Source organism: Macaca thibetana, chromosome 7 (genome assembly GCF_024542745.1).
Source record: "Macaca thibetana thibetana isolate TM-01 chromosome 7, ASM2454274v1, whole genome shotgun sequence".
Taxonomy (NCBI): domain Eukaryota; kingdom Metazoa; phylum Chordata; class Mammalia; order Primates; family Cercopithecidae; genus Macaca; species Macaca thibetana.
In genome coordinates this window covers 155,368,486-155,383,262 of record NC_065584.1, presented here as the reverse complement: position 1 = coordinate 155,383,262, position 14,777 = coordinate 155,368,486, and the positions used below count along the sequence as shown (strand labels likewise).

Sequence of the window (14,777 nt, the reverse complement as noted above, 5' to 3'; positions counted from 1 at the left end):
GATCTAAATATGAGAGCAAACATTCTTTCTCATTATTAATTTGGCCATGTATTTTTAATATGGGAGACATGTATTAAGACTCACTGGAAGGAAATCCTGTGTGAAATAGCTGTTTGGGGGAAAGTTATGCATTTGTGCAGAAGTATTATTCATTTAATAAAAGGAAGAGCAGCTAACTTTTAATAGGTTTACAAAAACATATGCTTTCCTATAACCCTCTGCTTTTATATATATAACCTTATAATTCACATTTTACATTCTAAAAATATTGGCTAATAGTGTAATGTTTGTTTTCAGTTTAGTATTTGAAGAGTCTTTTGAGTTGTAGCGAACGTATTTTTGTTTAATTAATATTTCTTTGCAAAGCCAAGAAAAATCCAAAGGTACAAAAATATCTTTTGTTGGTTTTTACTGTGATCAAACCCCATCAGAGGCTCTTTAATAAGTGTATCTATTTTGCCTTTTACTTTGTTGAGAATAAACATAGAATGCTTTCTAAAACTCTCCTGTTTTGAGATACATATCAAACATTGGCAAAAATATTTGTTAAAATTCACCATAAGTATTACTATGTTCATTGGTGTATATAGGGATAGAAGGCAAAATGATCCTCTTTGGTTTTTAGCTTTATATTTAAAAATTTTTACTTATGACATTTAGGCTTTTTAAGAACTCTAATTTGAATATACTTTTCAAAAAATATCAAGGAACAAAATTTATTTTTTTCCAGATAACCAATCTTAGCATTTTTAAGGGAATATTAAACAAAATCTTAACCAGCCTGAAAGCTTCATTCTTGTATGATATACATTATAATTTGTTCTGTTTAAGGTCTATGTATATATTTACTTAGTAATTTAATGCATCTCCTCTTGAGGAAGGGTAAAATAAGTAATATTACAGTATAAATGATAACTGTTAAACGTGGAGAAGCCACATCTTGTCTATATTTTAAATAAACTGTTTTAAGTGCCCAGACAGTTCTAATAAAGTAACAAATACCTGCATTAGGGAGGGGTAGACAGTCTGGTATTTATACAACAGACTAGAATAGAATCAAACTGGGTGGTTAGGAAATCTTGGCAAAGCAGTGCTTTCTGAGTCTTTCTGACTCCAGTTCTTTAAATTTTTTTTTCAGATTTGATAGCCACCTTAGATGTTGAAGAGGTTAGATTTATTATTTAAATCATCATCATCTTTTTTGTTGTTTATATTTTTATGTAGAAGAATCCAGTAAAGTGAGATTAAGCCTGTTCTTGCCTTGGTCAGGAAAATGATTTTAGGATATAATTTTCCCTTTCCTCTGTTTGTTCCACTGAGTCCAAACTACATACTTTCAAATCATACAGTGGAAGGATAACAGAAGTGAATGAGGCATAATTAACTAAGGATAAGGGAAATAATAAAGAGAAGATAGTCAGGGGTCAGGGAGAAAGAAGCTGGCTGTACAGCTTTTGTTTCCCTGGTATATTTTAGCATTCTTTTCTTTTTCTGTTACATAAGCTCTAATTTGCTGTTATATAAGTGGGAGGAATAAATAACCTTTGGACTAAATGGAATGGGGGAATACTTCTAGCCATCATCAATCCAATGAACTGTAGAACAGTTCTTAATTGTGCAGCCTAATCTTCAAGGAATGTTTATGCTTTGTAAGCTTTGCTCTCTGCTGTTTTGAATTGTGATACAGCTTGTGTAACAGAGAATGCTGGTAATTATAGGGTACTATAGAAGCCTGCTGTACTTTGTTAATTAGATGTTTTGGGGGAATTTGCCTAAACACCAATGATGTTTAGTTTTATTTAGGATATATATTTTTCCCTTTGGAGAAGACTTTCTTTTCTTGGAGCCTTATCTGGAGGATGGTGACTGTTTATGAAACTGTTTTGGGGAGTGCTATTTTTATGGTAGATTTTTTAGCATAGTTCATTGTAAAGTTTATTTAGATTTCTAGGTCTGAAGTGGGTGAGGTATATAAGATATCTATTATATTAAGATAAATTCATCTTGTAAACATTTCAAAGCAAGTTAAGATTCAGCAGGTAATATTGCTCAATATAAATTCTTGGAAGTGAAAAAAAATAGTATGTCAGGATGAGTTATTTTTGTAGACTTGATTCCAAAGCGACCAAAAGAACTTCATGAAAATACAGTTGCCTTAATCCTTCAAGAAGTCCCTTTTGAAAAATGTTTATGATAAAACTGAGGAATCCCATATTATAGATCTGGTGGTGTCTGCCTTCTTATCTCATCCTGGGATTGTCTTACTCATTATGCATCAGCTATGTTGGCCTTCTTTCAGATATCCAAGCCCCTTTCACTAGTTGTTCCCACTGTCTGGGTTATAAATTCTTTGTCATTCGGATATCACCCTCAAGATCAGGTTCTTACAACAGCCTTTTCCAGTTACCCAACCTAACAGTCAACTCTCAGCATTTTCATCACATCTCCTTCCCTATTTATTTATTTTTTTGAGACGGAGTCTCGCTCTGTCGCCCAGGCTGGAGTGCGGTGGCCGGATCTCAGCTCACTGCAAGCTCCACCTTCCAGGTTCACGCCATTCTCCTGCCTCACCCTCCCAAGTGGCTGGGACTACAGGCACCTGCCACCGCGCCCGGCTAATTTTTTGTATTTTTAGTAGAGACGGGGTTTCACCGTGGTCTCCATCTCCTGATCTCGTGATCCGCCCGCCGCGGCCTTCCAGAGTGCTGGGATTACAGGCGTGAGCCACTGCGCCCTGTCCTCTTTCCCTATTCTTACGTGATAGTTTGTTTTCCTTGGTTGCTTACTTATCTTTCTTCATTAGAACATCAAGTTCCATGGGAAGAGAGACTTGGGCTGTCTTCCACGCCTGACAGTAGTAGGCGCTTCATGAAAGTTTGCATATGCAAATATGGAAGTTTTCATCCGTTTTGCTATAAAGGATATCTAAGTTTATTAGGTGGAAATTTTAAAAAGATACTTGCATTTTTACATTGAAGATTTTTTCCAGATGATTAGAGAAATGGAAGTAGCATAACTAGTACAAAGAGCAATGGACAAGAAGTCAATACAACAGGTTTCTTTAATCATTCTGCAACGAATTACAGTTGCCTTATAGCAGACCAAATCCCCTAATCTCCTAGTGACTCCGTTTCTGCATGTATAAAATGAGAAACAGGGTTAACTTTCCATATGATATAAGGAGGCAAGTGAGGGCAGCACTGTGCAGGGATTTTTTGGACTCCGTCAAAGAACTTTATATTTATCCTACAAGCAATAGAAAGCTACTGAAAGGATTTTAACTGAGGTGGGACAGGATATAGGGAAGTGGTGGTGGTGGTATGATTAGGTTTCCATTTTAGAAAAATTACTGACTGCAGTGTGGAGAACACAAGGAAAGGGGCTAGAATGAATGAGAACAAACCGTTTAGGAGATAAATGCAGCCATCCTGGTGAGGGATGGTACTAACTTGGAATAGGGTAATTTCAATGGACATGGAGATGAGCAGGTGGATTTCAGTAACATGGGGAGGTAAAATCAGCAGGATTTGGTGATGGGGACCAAGGAAAGGAAGGTGTCAAGATTAATACCTAGATTTCTGTCTGTGCACAACCAGATGGATTCTGATGTCTTTGCTGTGTTAATGAAACCTGGAATAGGATCAGAATTCAGGAGGAAGAGCATGTTTTTGGTTTGGGACATGTAGGTGCTTTTAAAACACTCAAGAAGAATCATGAAGAAGGTACATGGAGATATATACATATTCCTGGAACTTAGAGAAGCCTGGGTTGCGGATGTGTTTCTGAGTCATTTGCATGTAGATTTTAATTGATATGTATATCATGAATATAAAGTGCTTTGTAGAACATAAAAGGCCACAGGTTGCGTTTGTCATTTCCTAAATTTGTGGTGGTATTTCCAACCTGATTTTCTGCTTACCTTTTAATAGATAGGTTAGTCATCTTCTCTGTAGAACTTTTCTGACTTTCCCTCTTTTGAACTATTTCTGTATTGCACACATAATTATTGTGGTGGTGTTATACTATACTGTAATTGTTTTGTGCATGTTTATATACATGTCTGTCTGCCTTCTTATACTGTGAGATCAGTTGAAGAAAGTGACTGAGTTTAATTCCAGTCACCTGGTTGAGGCCAGGTGTCATGTCTATTTTCTTCCTCCGGGTATATCTAGCACCCTAAATGTGGGGCTTGGCACTATCAATTGATCATACATATTTGAATGTTGAGTGAAATATTTATATCCCTTTACACATAGGTGTTTAGTGATTATTTTGTTGCAATTTTTTTTTTTTTTTTTTAAGTAGAGTCGGGGTTTCTGGTTTCTGGCACACAACTGTTAAAACCCTTGGAATCTCCAGAGAGATAAGAGTGCCTTTGTATGCTAATGAGATGACTGGGAGCCCCTAGATAGTTTCAGAATGGGGACTGGTCTTCCAGAAAGACCAAGCCATGATTAGAGGGTTGGGACTTTCAGCCCACCCCAACCTCAGGGGTGGGGAAAGGGGCTGATGTTTGAGTTGATCACCAATGACCAGTGATGTAATCAGTCATGCCTATGTAATGTAGCCTCCATGAAAGCCCCAAAAGGACAGGGTTCAGAGAGCTTCCTGGTTGCTGAACATGTGGAGGCACCTGGAGGATGGTAAGCCAGGAGAGGGCAAGAAAGCCCTTCACTCCTTCCCACATTCTTTGCCTTTTGCATCTCTTCCATCTGCAAGCTTGGTAACATCCTTTACAATAAATGAGTAAGCATAGGTAAAGTGTTTCCCTGAGTCCTGTGAGCTGCTCTAGCAAATTAATCATGGGTCATGGGAACCCTGATTTACAGGCAGTTGGTCAGAAGCACGGGTCACAAGCTGGGGCTTGCAATTGGCATCTGAAGGGTGGGAGTGACAGTCTTATGGGACTGAGTCTGTAGCTCTGTGCAATCTGACACTATCTCCAGGTAGCTAGTGTCAGAAATGAGTTAAATTGTAGGAGACTCAGATGGTGTGTGCTGGAGAACTGCTCCGTAAGTGGAGAAAACCTCTCTGCATTTGGCCACAGAAGTATTCTGTGGTGAGTGTGAGAGTTGGGAAAAGTTTGGTTTTTCCTATCTCATCGAGTGCGTATATGCAATTATAAATAAAAAGAGGGTCCATTGCTTTCGTCAGATTTATTTTTATTTATTTTTTGGAGACAGGGTCTTGCTCTAACAGACAGACTGGAATATAGTGGCACGAACTTGGCTCACTGCAGCTCCGACTTCCCAGGACCAGGTGATTCTCCCACCTCAGCCTCCCAAATAGTTGGGACTACAGGTGTGCGCCACCATGCCTAATTTTTTTGTATTTTTTGTAGAGGTAGGGTTTCGTCATGTTGCCCAGGCTGGTCTCAACTCCTGGGCTCAAGTGATCCCAAAGTGCTGGGATTTTAGGCGAGAGCCACCGCGCCCTGCCTCATTAGATTTTTAAAGGGATCCATGACACCAAAATTATTAAGATCTGTGAATTAGATACTTTTGTTCAGGATGACTCCTCTTGGCTTTAAGCAGTTTTCTATCAAAGTTTTGCTATCATCCTATATAAATTACCTTTAGGCTAAAACTAGTCACCTAATCATTTTAGCTATGATTTGTTGACTAGCCATTAAACAGTATATTTCATATGGATTTGCATATATGTTAAAGTCTATTTGCATATAAATTTCTTAGGAGACTTTCTTAAATATTGAATAAATATTCAGTATTGGACTCATAGGCTTAAAGAAATGTTGTTTAGACTTTTTAACAGAAAAGAGTCTAGATGTAAAGTTTTTAATAATGGTTATTTCTGCATGGTGGAATTATGGGGTATATCGGTTTTCATTTATAAACTTAAATGTATTCTAGGCTTTCTACACAAAACATACATTACTTTTCAAATTAAAAATTTTATATATCTGGAAAAGTTATGAATTTCTAATTGATATTAATATGAGAGTCAATGTCAAAACTTTTAAGTGATTTTTTTATGTTGATGTAGAGTTTAAAGTTGTCCAGTTAGATCTACCTAGTGAAATAACTGATTTATGTTAAAATGTTTGTTCTCCAGAAACAACTATATTTGTCTTTTACCATAGATACTTTGGCTTGCTGCATTCTGAATAGGATGAACGTCTCTTTTTCAAACCAACATAATAACTGACTGTAGAAATTTACTTGTTATAATATATGGTAAACATTAGTACCCCTCAAAAAAATTACTACTTCCTTTTAGAAGGCTTTCATTTGATATTATGGCGCTTACCTTGTAAGTATATGACTGTGGACTCACTAAGATATGTTGAAATGTTAATTCTTTTGAAGCAGAGAGGTATCTTTTGTTAAAGGATTAGAGTGGAAAGGGTGTGCTGCTTTAGGAGCCACATTAATGACTCAGTGAAAGGCATTGGTGATAATGATGTATTGCAGTTTAAATATGTATACATCAGCTAATTTATTAATAGTGAATGAAATATACAGAAGTTGAGAGAATAGTTTATTATAATGAACTCCCATGAACCTGTAACTCAGCTTTAACAGTTATTAACCTGTGGCCAATCTTGTTTTATCTATACTCCCAAAGCCCTGATTGATTTTTAAAAAATTAGTATTTGTTAGTATTAATCATGAAATAGGCTGGCCGGGCATAGTGGCTCACACCTGTAATCCCAGCACTTTGGGAGGCTGAGGTGGGCAGATCAGTTGAGGTCAGCAGTTCAAGACTAGCCTGGCCAACGTGGCAAAATCCTGTCTCTACTAAAAATACAAAAATATTAGCCGGGTGTGGGTGGTGTACACCTGTAATCCCAGTTACTCGGTAGGCTGAACCAGGAGAATAGCTTGAACCTGGGTGGTGGAGGTTGCAGGTTGCAGTGAGCTGGTATTGTGCCATTGCACTCCAGCCTGGGTGACAGAACAAACTCTGTCTCAAAAAAAAAGAAAATAAAAGAAAAACAGTCTTGAGAAATTACATTTATGTTTTTATTATTATTTTTAATTGTACTGAAAACACATAACATAAACATTTACTGTCAACCATTTTAAATTCATGTGTTGAGTATGTTCACATTGTTATGCAACTGATCTTTGGAACGTTATCTTGGAATATTGAAACTCTATACCCATTAAACAACAGCTCCCCATTTCTGCCCCTGTCACAGCCCTGATATCCACCATTGTTTTTTGTTTCTGTAAATTCGACAACTTTAGGTACCTCATGTAAGTAAATCTTACAGTATTTGTCTTTTTTTGACTCGCTAATTTCATTTAGCATAATGTTTTCAAGGTTCATCTATGTTGTAGCATGTGACAGGGTTTCCTTCTTTTTAAGGCTCAGTAGTAGTCTATTGTATGCATAAGCCACATTTTGTTTATCCATTCAACCATCAATGGACATTTGGATTATTTCCACTTCTTGGCTATTGTGAATAATGCTACTATAAATATGGATATGCAAATATCTCTAGGAGACCCTGCTTTCAACTCATTTGGATATATACCCAGAAGTAGGATGGCTGGATCATATGGTAGCTCTATTTATAATTTTTTGAGGAATCACCATATGCGTTCCATCGTAGTTGCACTATTTTACAATCCCCACAGTGCACAAGGGTTCTAATTTCTACACATTCTTGCTAACACTTGTTCTTTTCTTATTCCTTTTTTTGGGATGTTACCATTCCTGAGTGTGAGGTTATATCTCACTGTGGTTTTGATTTGTTTTTCTCTAATGATTAGTGACATTGAACATCTTCTTATGCTTATTGGCTATTCATATATTATCTTTGTAGAAATCTTTACTCAAGTCCTTTGCCCATTTTTAAATCTTTGTTGTTGTTGAGTCATAGTAATTTAAAAATGTAATTTATGTGTTAGCCCCTTATTAGATATATGATTTGCAGATATTTCTGTGTGTTCTGTAGGTTGCGTTTTTATTGTGTTGATTGTTTCTTTTGCTGCACAGAAGTTTGATACAGTTTCATTGGTCTAGTTTTGCTTTTGTAGCTGAGCTTTTGGTGTCACATGCAGGAAATCATTGCCAAATCCAATTTATGAAGTTTTCTCCTGTGTTTTCTTCTAGGAGTTTTACAGTTTTGGGTCTTATGTTTAGGTCTTCAATCAATTTTGAGTCATTTTTTGCACCTGGTGTAAGCTAAAGGTGCAACTTTATTCTTTTGCATGTGGATATCCAGTTTTCCCAACACTGTTGAGGAGGTTTTTCTTTCTCCATTGAGTGCTCTTGGCACCTTGTTGAAGATCATTTGACTGTTACATGAGGGTTTATCTGTGGGCTGTTTACTTTATTCCACTGGTCTATATGTCTGACTTTATGCCACTTTGACACTGTTTTGATTACTATAGTTTCATAATAAGCTTTGGAATCAGGAAGTATGAGGTTTCCAACATTCTTCTTCCTTTTCAAGACTGCCTATTTGAGGTCCCTTGAGATTCCATATGAATGTTAGGATTTATTTTTCTATTTCTGCAAAAAATGCCATTGGGATTTTGGTAGGGATTGCACTGATCTCTGGATTGCCTTGGGTGGTATTGACATCTTAATGGTATTAAGTTTTCCAAACCTGTGAACCTGGGATGTCTTTAAATTTATTTGTCACTTTTTAATTTCAAAAATGTTTTGTCATTTTCAGTGTACAAATTTTTCACCTAATTGACTAGGCTTATTCCTAAGTATTTTTTTATTTTTGATGCTATTGTAAATGGAATTGTTTAATTTTGTTTTGGATTGTTCATTGTTATTGTATAGAAATGCAACTGGTTTTTGTGTGCTCTTTCCCACACCTTTGCTGAATTTATTCTAACAGGTTTTTGTTTTGTTTGTGTGTATGAGTGTGTATCTATAATCTTTAGAGTTTTTTTTACAAGTAAGATCCTGTCATTTGAGAACAGAGATGATTTCAACTTCTTCCTTTCTGGTTTGGATGTCTTTTATTTCTTTTTCCTGCCTAATTTCTCTGAGTAAGACTTCCAATTCTATGCTAAATAGAAATGGCCAGAGCAGCATCTTTGTCTTCTGCCTGATCTTAGAGGAAAAGCTTTCAGTTTTCCATAGTTGAGTATAAGGTTAGCAGTGGGCTTTTCATATATGGTCTTTATTGTGTTGAGGCAGTTTCCTTCTAGTCCCAGTTTTTTTGGTATTTTTACCATGAAAGGATGTTGAGTCTTGTCAAATGCTTTTTCTTTATCAACTTATATGATCATTGTGATTTTTGTCCTTTATTCTGTTAAGGTGGTATATTACAATGAATTTCATATATTGAAACGTCCTTGCATTCCAGGAATAAAGATTATACACTTGATCATGGTGTATAATCTATTAAATGTGCTATTAGATTAGGTTTGCCCTCTGATTGTTTTGATTATTTTTGAAGCAAATACCAGGCATCTTATTACTTGATTCATTTGATCTAAAAATATTTCAGTATGTATTTTTAAAACATGGGGATTTTCAGAAATAATTAGAAGATTATCACATCAGAAATCTCAGTTTACTGAGATTTCTTTAATGCCATCCAATGTCCAGTCAGTAGTCGTATTTTCTCAATTGTTTTATTTTTATAGATACAGTTTGTTTAATCAGGGTACTTAAGTTCTGTGACTTACGATTGCTTTGTAGGTTTCTGAAGTCACTTTCAATTTATAGGTTAAATTCTGTCTTTTTAATCTTGCTATATTTTGTTTAAGAAGCCATGGTTTACTCGATGGTAGATCTTTCTGATTGCATCCTATGATGCAATCTTTGTGATATAGTTTATTATATTTCTCTGTCCCCTGTATTTCTTGTAAATTGTTAGTTCTAGGGGTTTGGTTGGATTTTTATTATTGTATTTTATTTTATTTTTTTTGAGACAGAGTTTCGCTCTTGTTGCCCAAGTTTGGGTGCAATGGCGCGATCTCAGCTCACTGCAATCTCCGTGTCCTGTGTTCAAGCGATTCTCCTGCCTCAGCCTCTGGAGTAGCTAGGATTACAGGCATGCACCACCATGCCTGGCTACTTTTATATTTTTAGTATAGACGAGGTTCCTCCATGTTGGTCAGGCTGGGCTCGAACTCCTGACCTCAGGTGATCCGCCTCTTGGCCTCTCAAAGTTCTGGGATTACAGACGTGAGCCACTGCACCCGGCCACTTCTTTATTAATTTTTTAAAGAGTGTTTTTCTGATTAGTAATGTTAAAGCAAACTAAATATGGCCTGAGAAGGACTCTGTACTTCTATATTTGAGTCCTTGCAGATGAACTATAATCTAACTTAATCGGTAGGCAAGATTGAAAACCTAATTTAGGAGTATGTGCCCGTAACAATAGCTGAGTCTTGGCCAATCCCAGCAGCCACATACTTCAACCACTCATACACTGCTGAGTGTTCAGACTGTATTCAAATACGACAAACACCAACCTGTAACCAGTCCAGCTATTTCTGTACCTCCCTTCTGATTTCTATACATCACTTCCCTTTTTAATCTATAAATTTGTTCTGACCACAGGGCATCCCTGGGGTCTCTCTCAATCTGCTGTGATTCTATGGGCTACCTGATTTCTGAATTGTTCATTGCTCAATTAAACTCCTTTAAATTTAATTCAGCTGAAGTTTTTCTTTTAACAGTAACACTGACCAGGAGCTGGAGCACTTGTGACTATCGCCAGTGCCTACCATTTTTGGGCATAAACATCTACCATGCATGGTGCTGAGATCATTCATATCTATTAGCTATTTGATTTTACACATATAGGTTCTCTATTGTTATCCTTGCTTTGTAGTTAAGGGCACTGATGCCTAGAAAGTATAAATAAATTATCCCACTGGTATACAGCAGGTAGGTAGCAGAGCTGGACTCTGAACCCAGGTTTGCCTGACTTTTGAGTCAGGCAAAATTCTGAAGAATGTGTGTTTTAACTAAAATGCTTTTTGAGGAGTTCAGTGGGATTTGTAGACTGGTAAAGAAAGACTTGCAGTGTGGGATGTGCAGGAGTAAGTGTGAAGAAGGATCTTTTATTGACCATGAGCAGTAGGATCTGTTTGCTCAGTTGCAATCAACTGAACCACTCATGGGCTAACTGCCCTCACCTCAGGTCAATAGATATTTGTTATCTGAATGTGGATAGTTTACTGGGAAACAATGTTGCTGGTAAATGTGTGTTACAGATCTAGCCTATTTAACAATTTAGTCCAAGAGGAAAAAGGATTCATGAAGCAGATGTGGATTCTGGTCCTTAAGATGGGTGAGAATCTAGTGACTGGCTACCAAATTACTTATTGAAAAATTAGTTTTACAGTTTCAAACCAGACACAGAAGAAACCTTAGATATAGTCAAATTAGAGGGGAGCTGAGGAGACAGACAGTACGCTAATAAACAGATAAACATCTGATATAATGGCAGATACTGATGAGCTCCCTGCAGAAAAGTAAAACAGGGCACAAGGATAAAGAGTGGTGGGGTAGAGTGGGACCGGGGGCCATTTAGATGCAGAGGTCTGAGAAGCCCTCTCTAAGGAAGTAACATTGGAGAAGAACCTGAAAGTAGGGGAGGGAAGAATCTTATAGGTACAGGGGACAGCAAAGGTGGGAATTTGCCTGGGGCTCTTGGGAAATAGCTATGAAGGAAGGTGTGAGAGCAGGCACAGAAGATTACGCCACAAAGGCTAGGGAGGTGGCAGACAGCTCAGGACGTCCATAATACTAGGACACACAATTCTATCTCCTGAGTGTGGGCAGCTCCTTATATGGCTTTAGTTATTTGTTCCTGTTTTCCATCTTCCTTTGCCTTTGCTGTCCTATTTCTAGAAAGAATGTGCTTGCTTTGTTATCCAAAGGACAGGGTCTGAGTTCTATCACAGATTTCCTCAGAAGAACGTGACACAGACTGGGCGGAGTCTCTGGGTTTAGCCAAATGAATCCATTGTGATATCTCATGGTTTGGGGGAAGAAAACAATCATTGTTTCAAAAATAAGATATGGTATATGACCCTTATATATTTTATAATTAGAATATGGGCCTAATGTTTTAAATTTAGTAGGAAACGAATTTCTTGTGGAAGTACATAGCAGAATTTTTAACTGGCAGCATGATCTGTAATATAGCAGTTCCCTCCTTCCTGTAAACACTTGTGTTGGAATGTTTTGCATTCCCATGAAACAATTTTCCCAAATGTGTCTTTTTAGAGGAAGTGTAAATTATTCTCATGCTATTGTGGTAATGAGAACATGGTTTAAAAAAAACCAAAAAACAAAAAACACCACCACTAACAACCACAAAAAAACCACCCTGAACTTGCACTGGCCTTGGTAATGTAAGAAATGTTGATACAAGTATGCTATTGTAGAGAATGCAGAGAAGTTACCTGGTTTGTCCCCAAATGGAGATTTTTTTTAATAGTCTAGCTCGTTGTCTAATGTGTATTTGCCTCCTTTAGTGTTTAACCAGTTTTTTTTTTTTTTTTTAATCCAGTGAATCCAGGTAATTTGACTTTCCACTGATAAAATATTTACTTGTCATATTAGGCAGGGTGCTAAACTTGGAAATTAAAAGTACTGAGTTAAATTTAAAATTTGTTGAAAAGTATTCATCATGATGTATTCTATTTAATGTTTTGGCAGTGCCTCTGGCTCTTCTCATTTAACATGCTGGGAGACAGACTGGCAGCAGTTGTAAGTTGAAACCTGGTTGTATGCAGAATGAGACTGATAGGGGTACAAAATAAAATGGAGAAAATTTGAAAGTGTTACTGTGTGTTTCCTTAAATTAAAATGTGACACGTTTGCTTAAAATAGAGTTTGTCAGGGCTATTATAACTTCATGTTAGATGATCCTAAGACTGAAACTGGTTTTAAATATTTTTCTGAGGAATAACCAAATTTGTCTCTTAAAATGTTGTCATTATGTCACACAATTTGTTTTTATATAATAAGCATGTTTTACAATATGTTTGAGTCATTTTCCCCAGTAGACCTGAAATTTATTACTCAGAGGAAAAGCATGCATTTACAATATATTCTTAGCTGCTCCTTTCTATCATTCAGCTGTCAAGTCCTATGGAATCTAAAATAGAACTCAACCAATGGGAGACAGGCTCCACACTGTTTACTGGACAATTCGGATGTGGACAGTTTTATCATGCACTGCAGCGTCTGTGTTGCAGTGTTGAGGCAGCAGGATGCAGAGCGCTGTTCAAGTTTTCCAGTGGGGTCCCTCAAAGGGACAACTTTGAAAGATAGCTAGCTTCTAAAAAATAAGAAATAGACAGTTACTGTACCTGACTTGGGGCTGCTCTTAATCAAGTGCTGCATTGCAAGGAAGATAATATTCAAGCGTTATGAAGGCGGAGAAGGATCCTGAAGACGAAGAAAATATCGTTAGAGATCCAAGCTAAGTGTAGCACAGTATGTGAGGGACTGAGTCACTTGTCAGGAGTTTGTCTGAGGGTTTGCTTTGTGAGCTTACAGAGATTTGTAACTTAATGCAAAGTAGTTTGCCATTAGCAACAAGAAACTAAATCCTGTCTATGATGAACTGTTGGTTTTCTTGTGCTCCTAAGAACAGAGTAGGTATCCCAGTAGTCTAGTGTAACAAAAGATTCTTGGTTAGGCTTTCTGAACTGTGTTCTTTTAAAATGCACTACTGTTTTATTAATTTGGTTTGCTTTATTTTTTTCTTCTTGATTTAGTTGATTAGCAGATTGGGGTTAGTAATAGAAAACAAAAGTTCTTTCTTTCTCTGGGTTTAAAAAGCACATGATAAAATCTTAATAATTGTACAGTGTTACTGTTAACTGACAGTGAATCGCAGCTGAAAATGGTACTTGGTATAGAACTGAAAGTCATATGATAATGTGAGACTTTAATCACATTTAATTATCTTTAAAGAAAGCCTTATTTTTGAATTTTTACAACTTTTTGGTGATTTAAATGGCTCTTTTTTCCACCAGCAAGTTTACTTGGAAATAAACATGAGATTATTTTAATTGTAAGGGTAGACTAATCAAATCTAGAACAAGCATTTGTGTGTTAAGTGTGATTTAATCCTTTAGACATTTGAAAATACAATGTCTTGTAAGCTTATGTTCACTACCACTCCCCAAATTGGAGTCAGTAAACTGTTTTGTTTTTGTTTTAAAGCTTAAGAAAGGTGATACGTAAAATGTAGCTTAGATATGAAGCCCATAGGTAGGGTTATTCTATAAGTTGGCAGTTTAAACTTTTGAAGTTAGGAGGAAGGGGGTTCATCACCAAATTTAACTAATTTAGAGACAATTCTAAAATCTGTGTAGGTACTTGAACCAGGTTCCATTAAAATATTAAATTACAGGAGTAAGTTAAAATTTTAATGTATTTGTCTTTTTTCATAATCGTTCTCTACATCAAGTATTTAATTTTACATTACTTGTTTAACAAGAAAATTAGTGATGGTGATTTTTTTTACTTTTCTTTTTTGGTTTATAGGGAATAGTAGATATAAAATTATCATATTGATCAAACATTTAGAGGATATACAGGTGATTCAGTTTTTTTTCTCAGAGATTTGTTAGGGTATTTGTGGCCATAGGATTTGTTTTGTAAGTTAAGTGAAAAATACCCAGATCTTTTTTTGTTCTAGAAATAATACTAGATTTAGCACAGAATTTACTAGTAAATTGGTATAATATTTTAAAAGGCTAAAATATCAACTGTTTAACATGTATTTTAGTTCTATGTTCTGACATTTATGCTTATTGAGAAAAGATCTAGGTTATTGGCTTCAGAATACCTTGAATGTATTTTTG

General features: G+C 36.3%; 1 protein-coding gene across 4 annotated transcripts in view; it reads left to right on the top strand.

Annotated features, from left to right (window-relative positions):
- The window catches only part of UACA (uveal autoantigen with coiled-coil domains and ankyrin repeats), a 100,335-nt gene that overhangs the window by 43,678 nt on the left and 41,880 nt on the right, over positions 1 to 14,777 (top strand). Inside the window, exon 1 of one of the 4 annotated variants that reach the window (XM_050796264.1) lies at positions 8,706 to 13,559. The exons of 2 other annotated variants lie outside the window; for them this stretch is intronic. In XM_050796264.1, coding sequence (XP_050652221.1) covers positions 13,521 to 13,559 — 39 coding nt within the window. In that variant the 5' untranslated portion in view covers positions 8,706 to 13,520. Of the gene's footprint in view, positions 1 to 8,705; positions 13,560 to 14,777 lie in introns of those variants that run through there. One more of the 4 variants, XM_050796266.1, reaches the window with a different exon arrangement.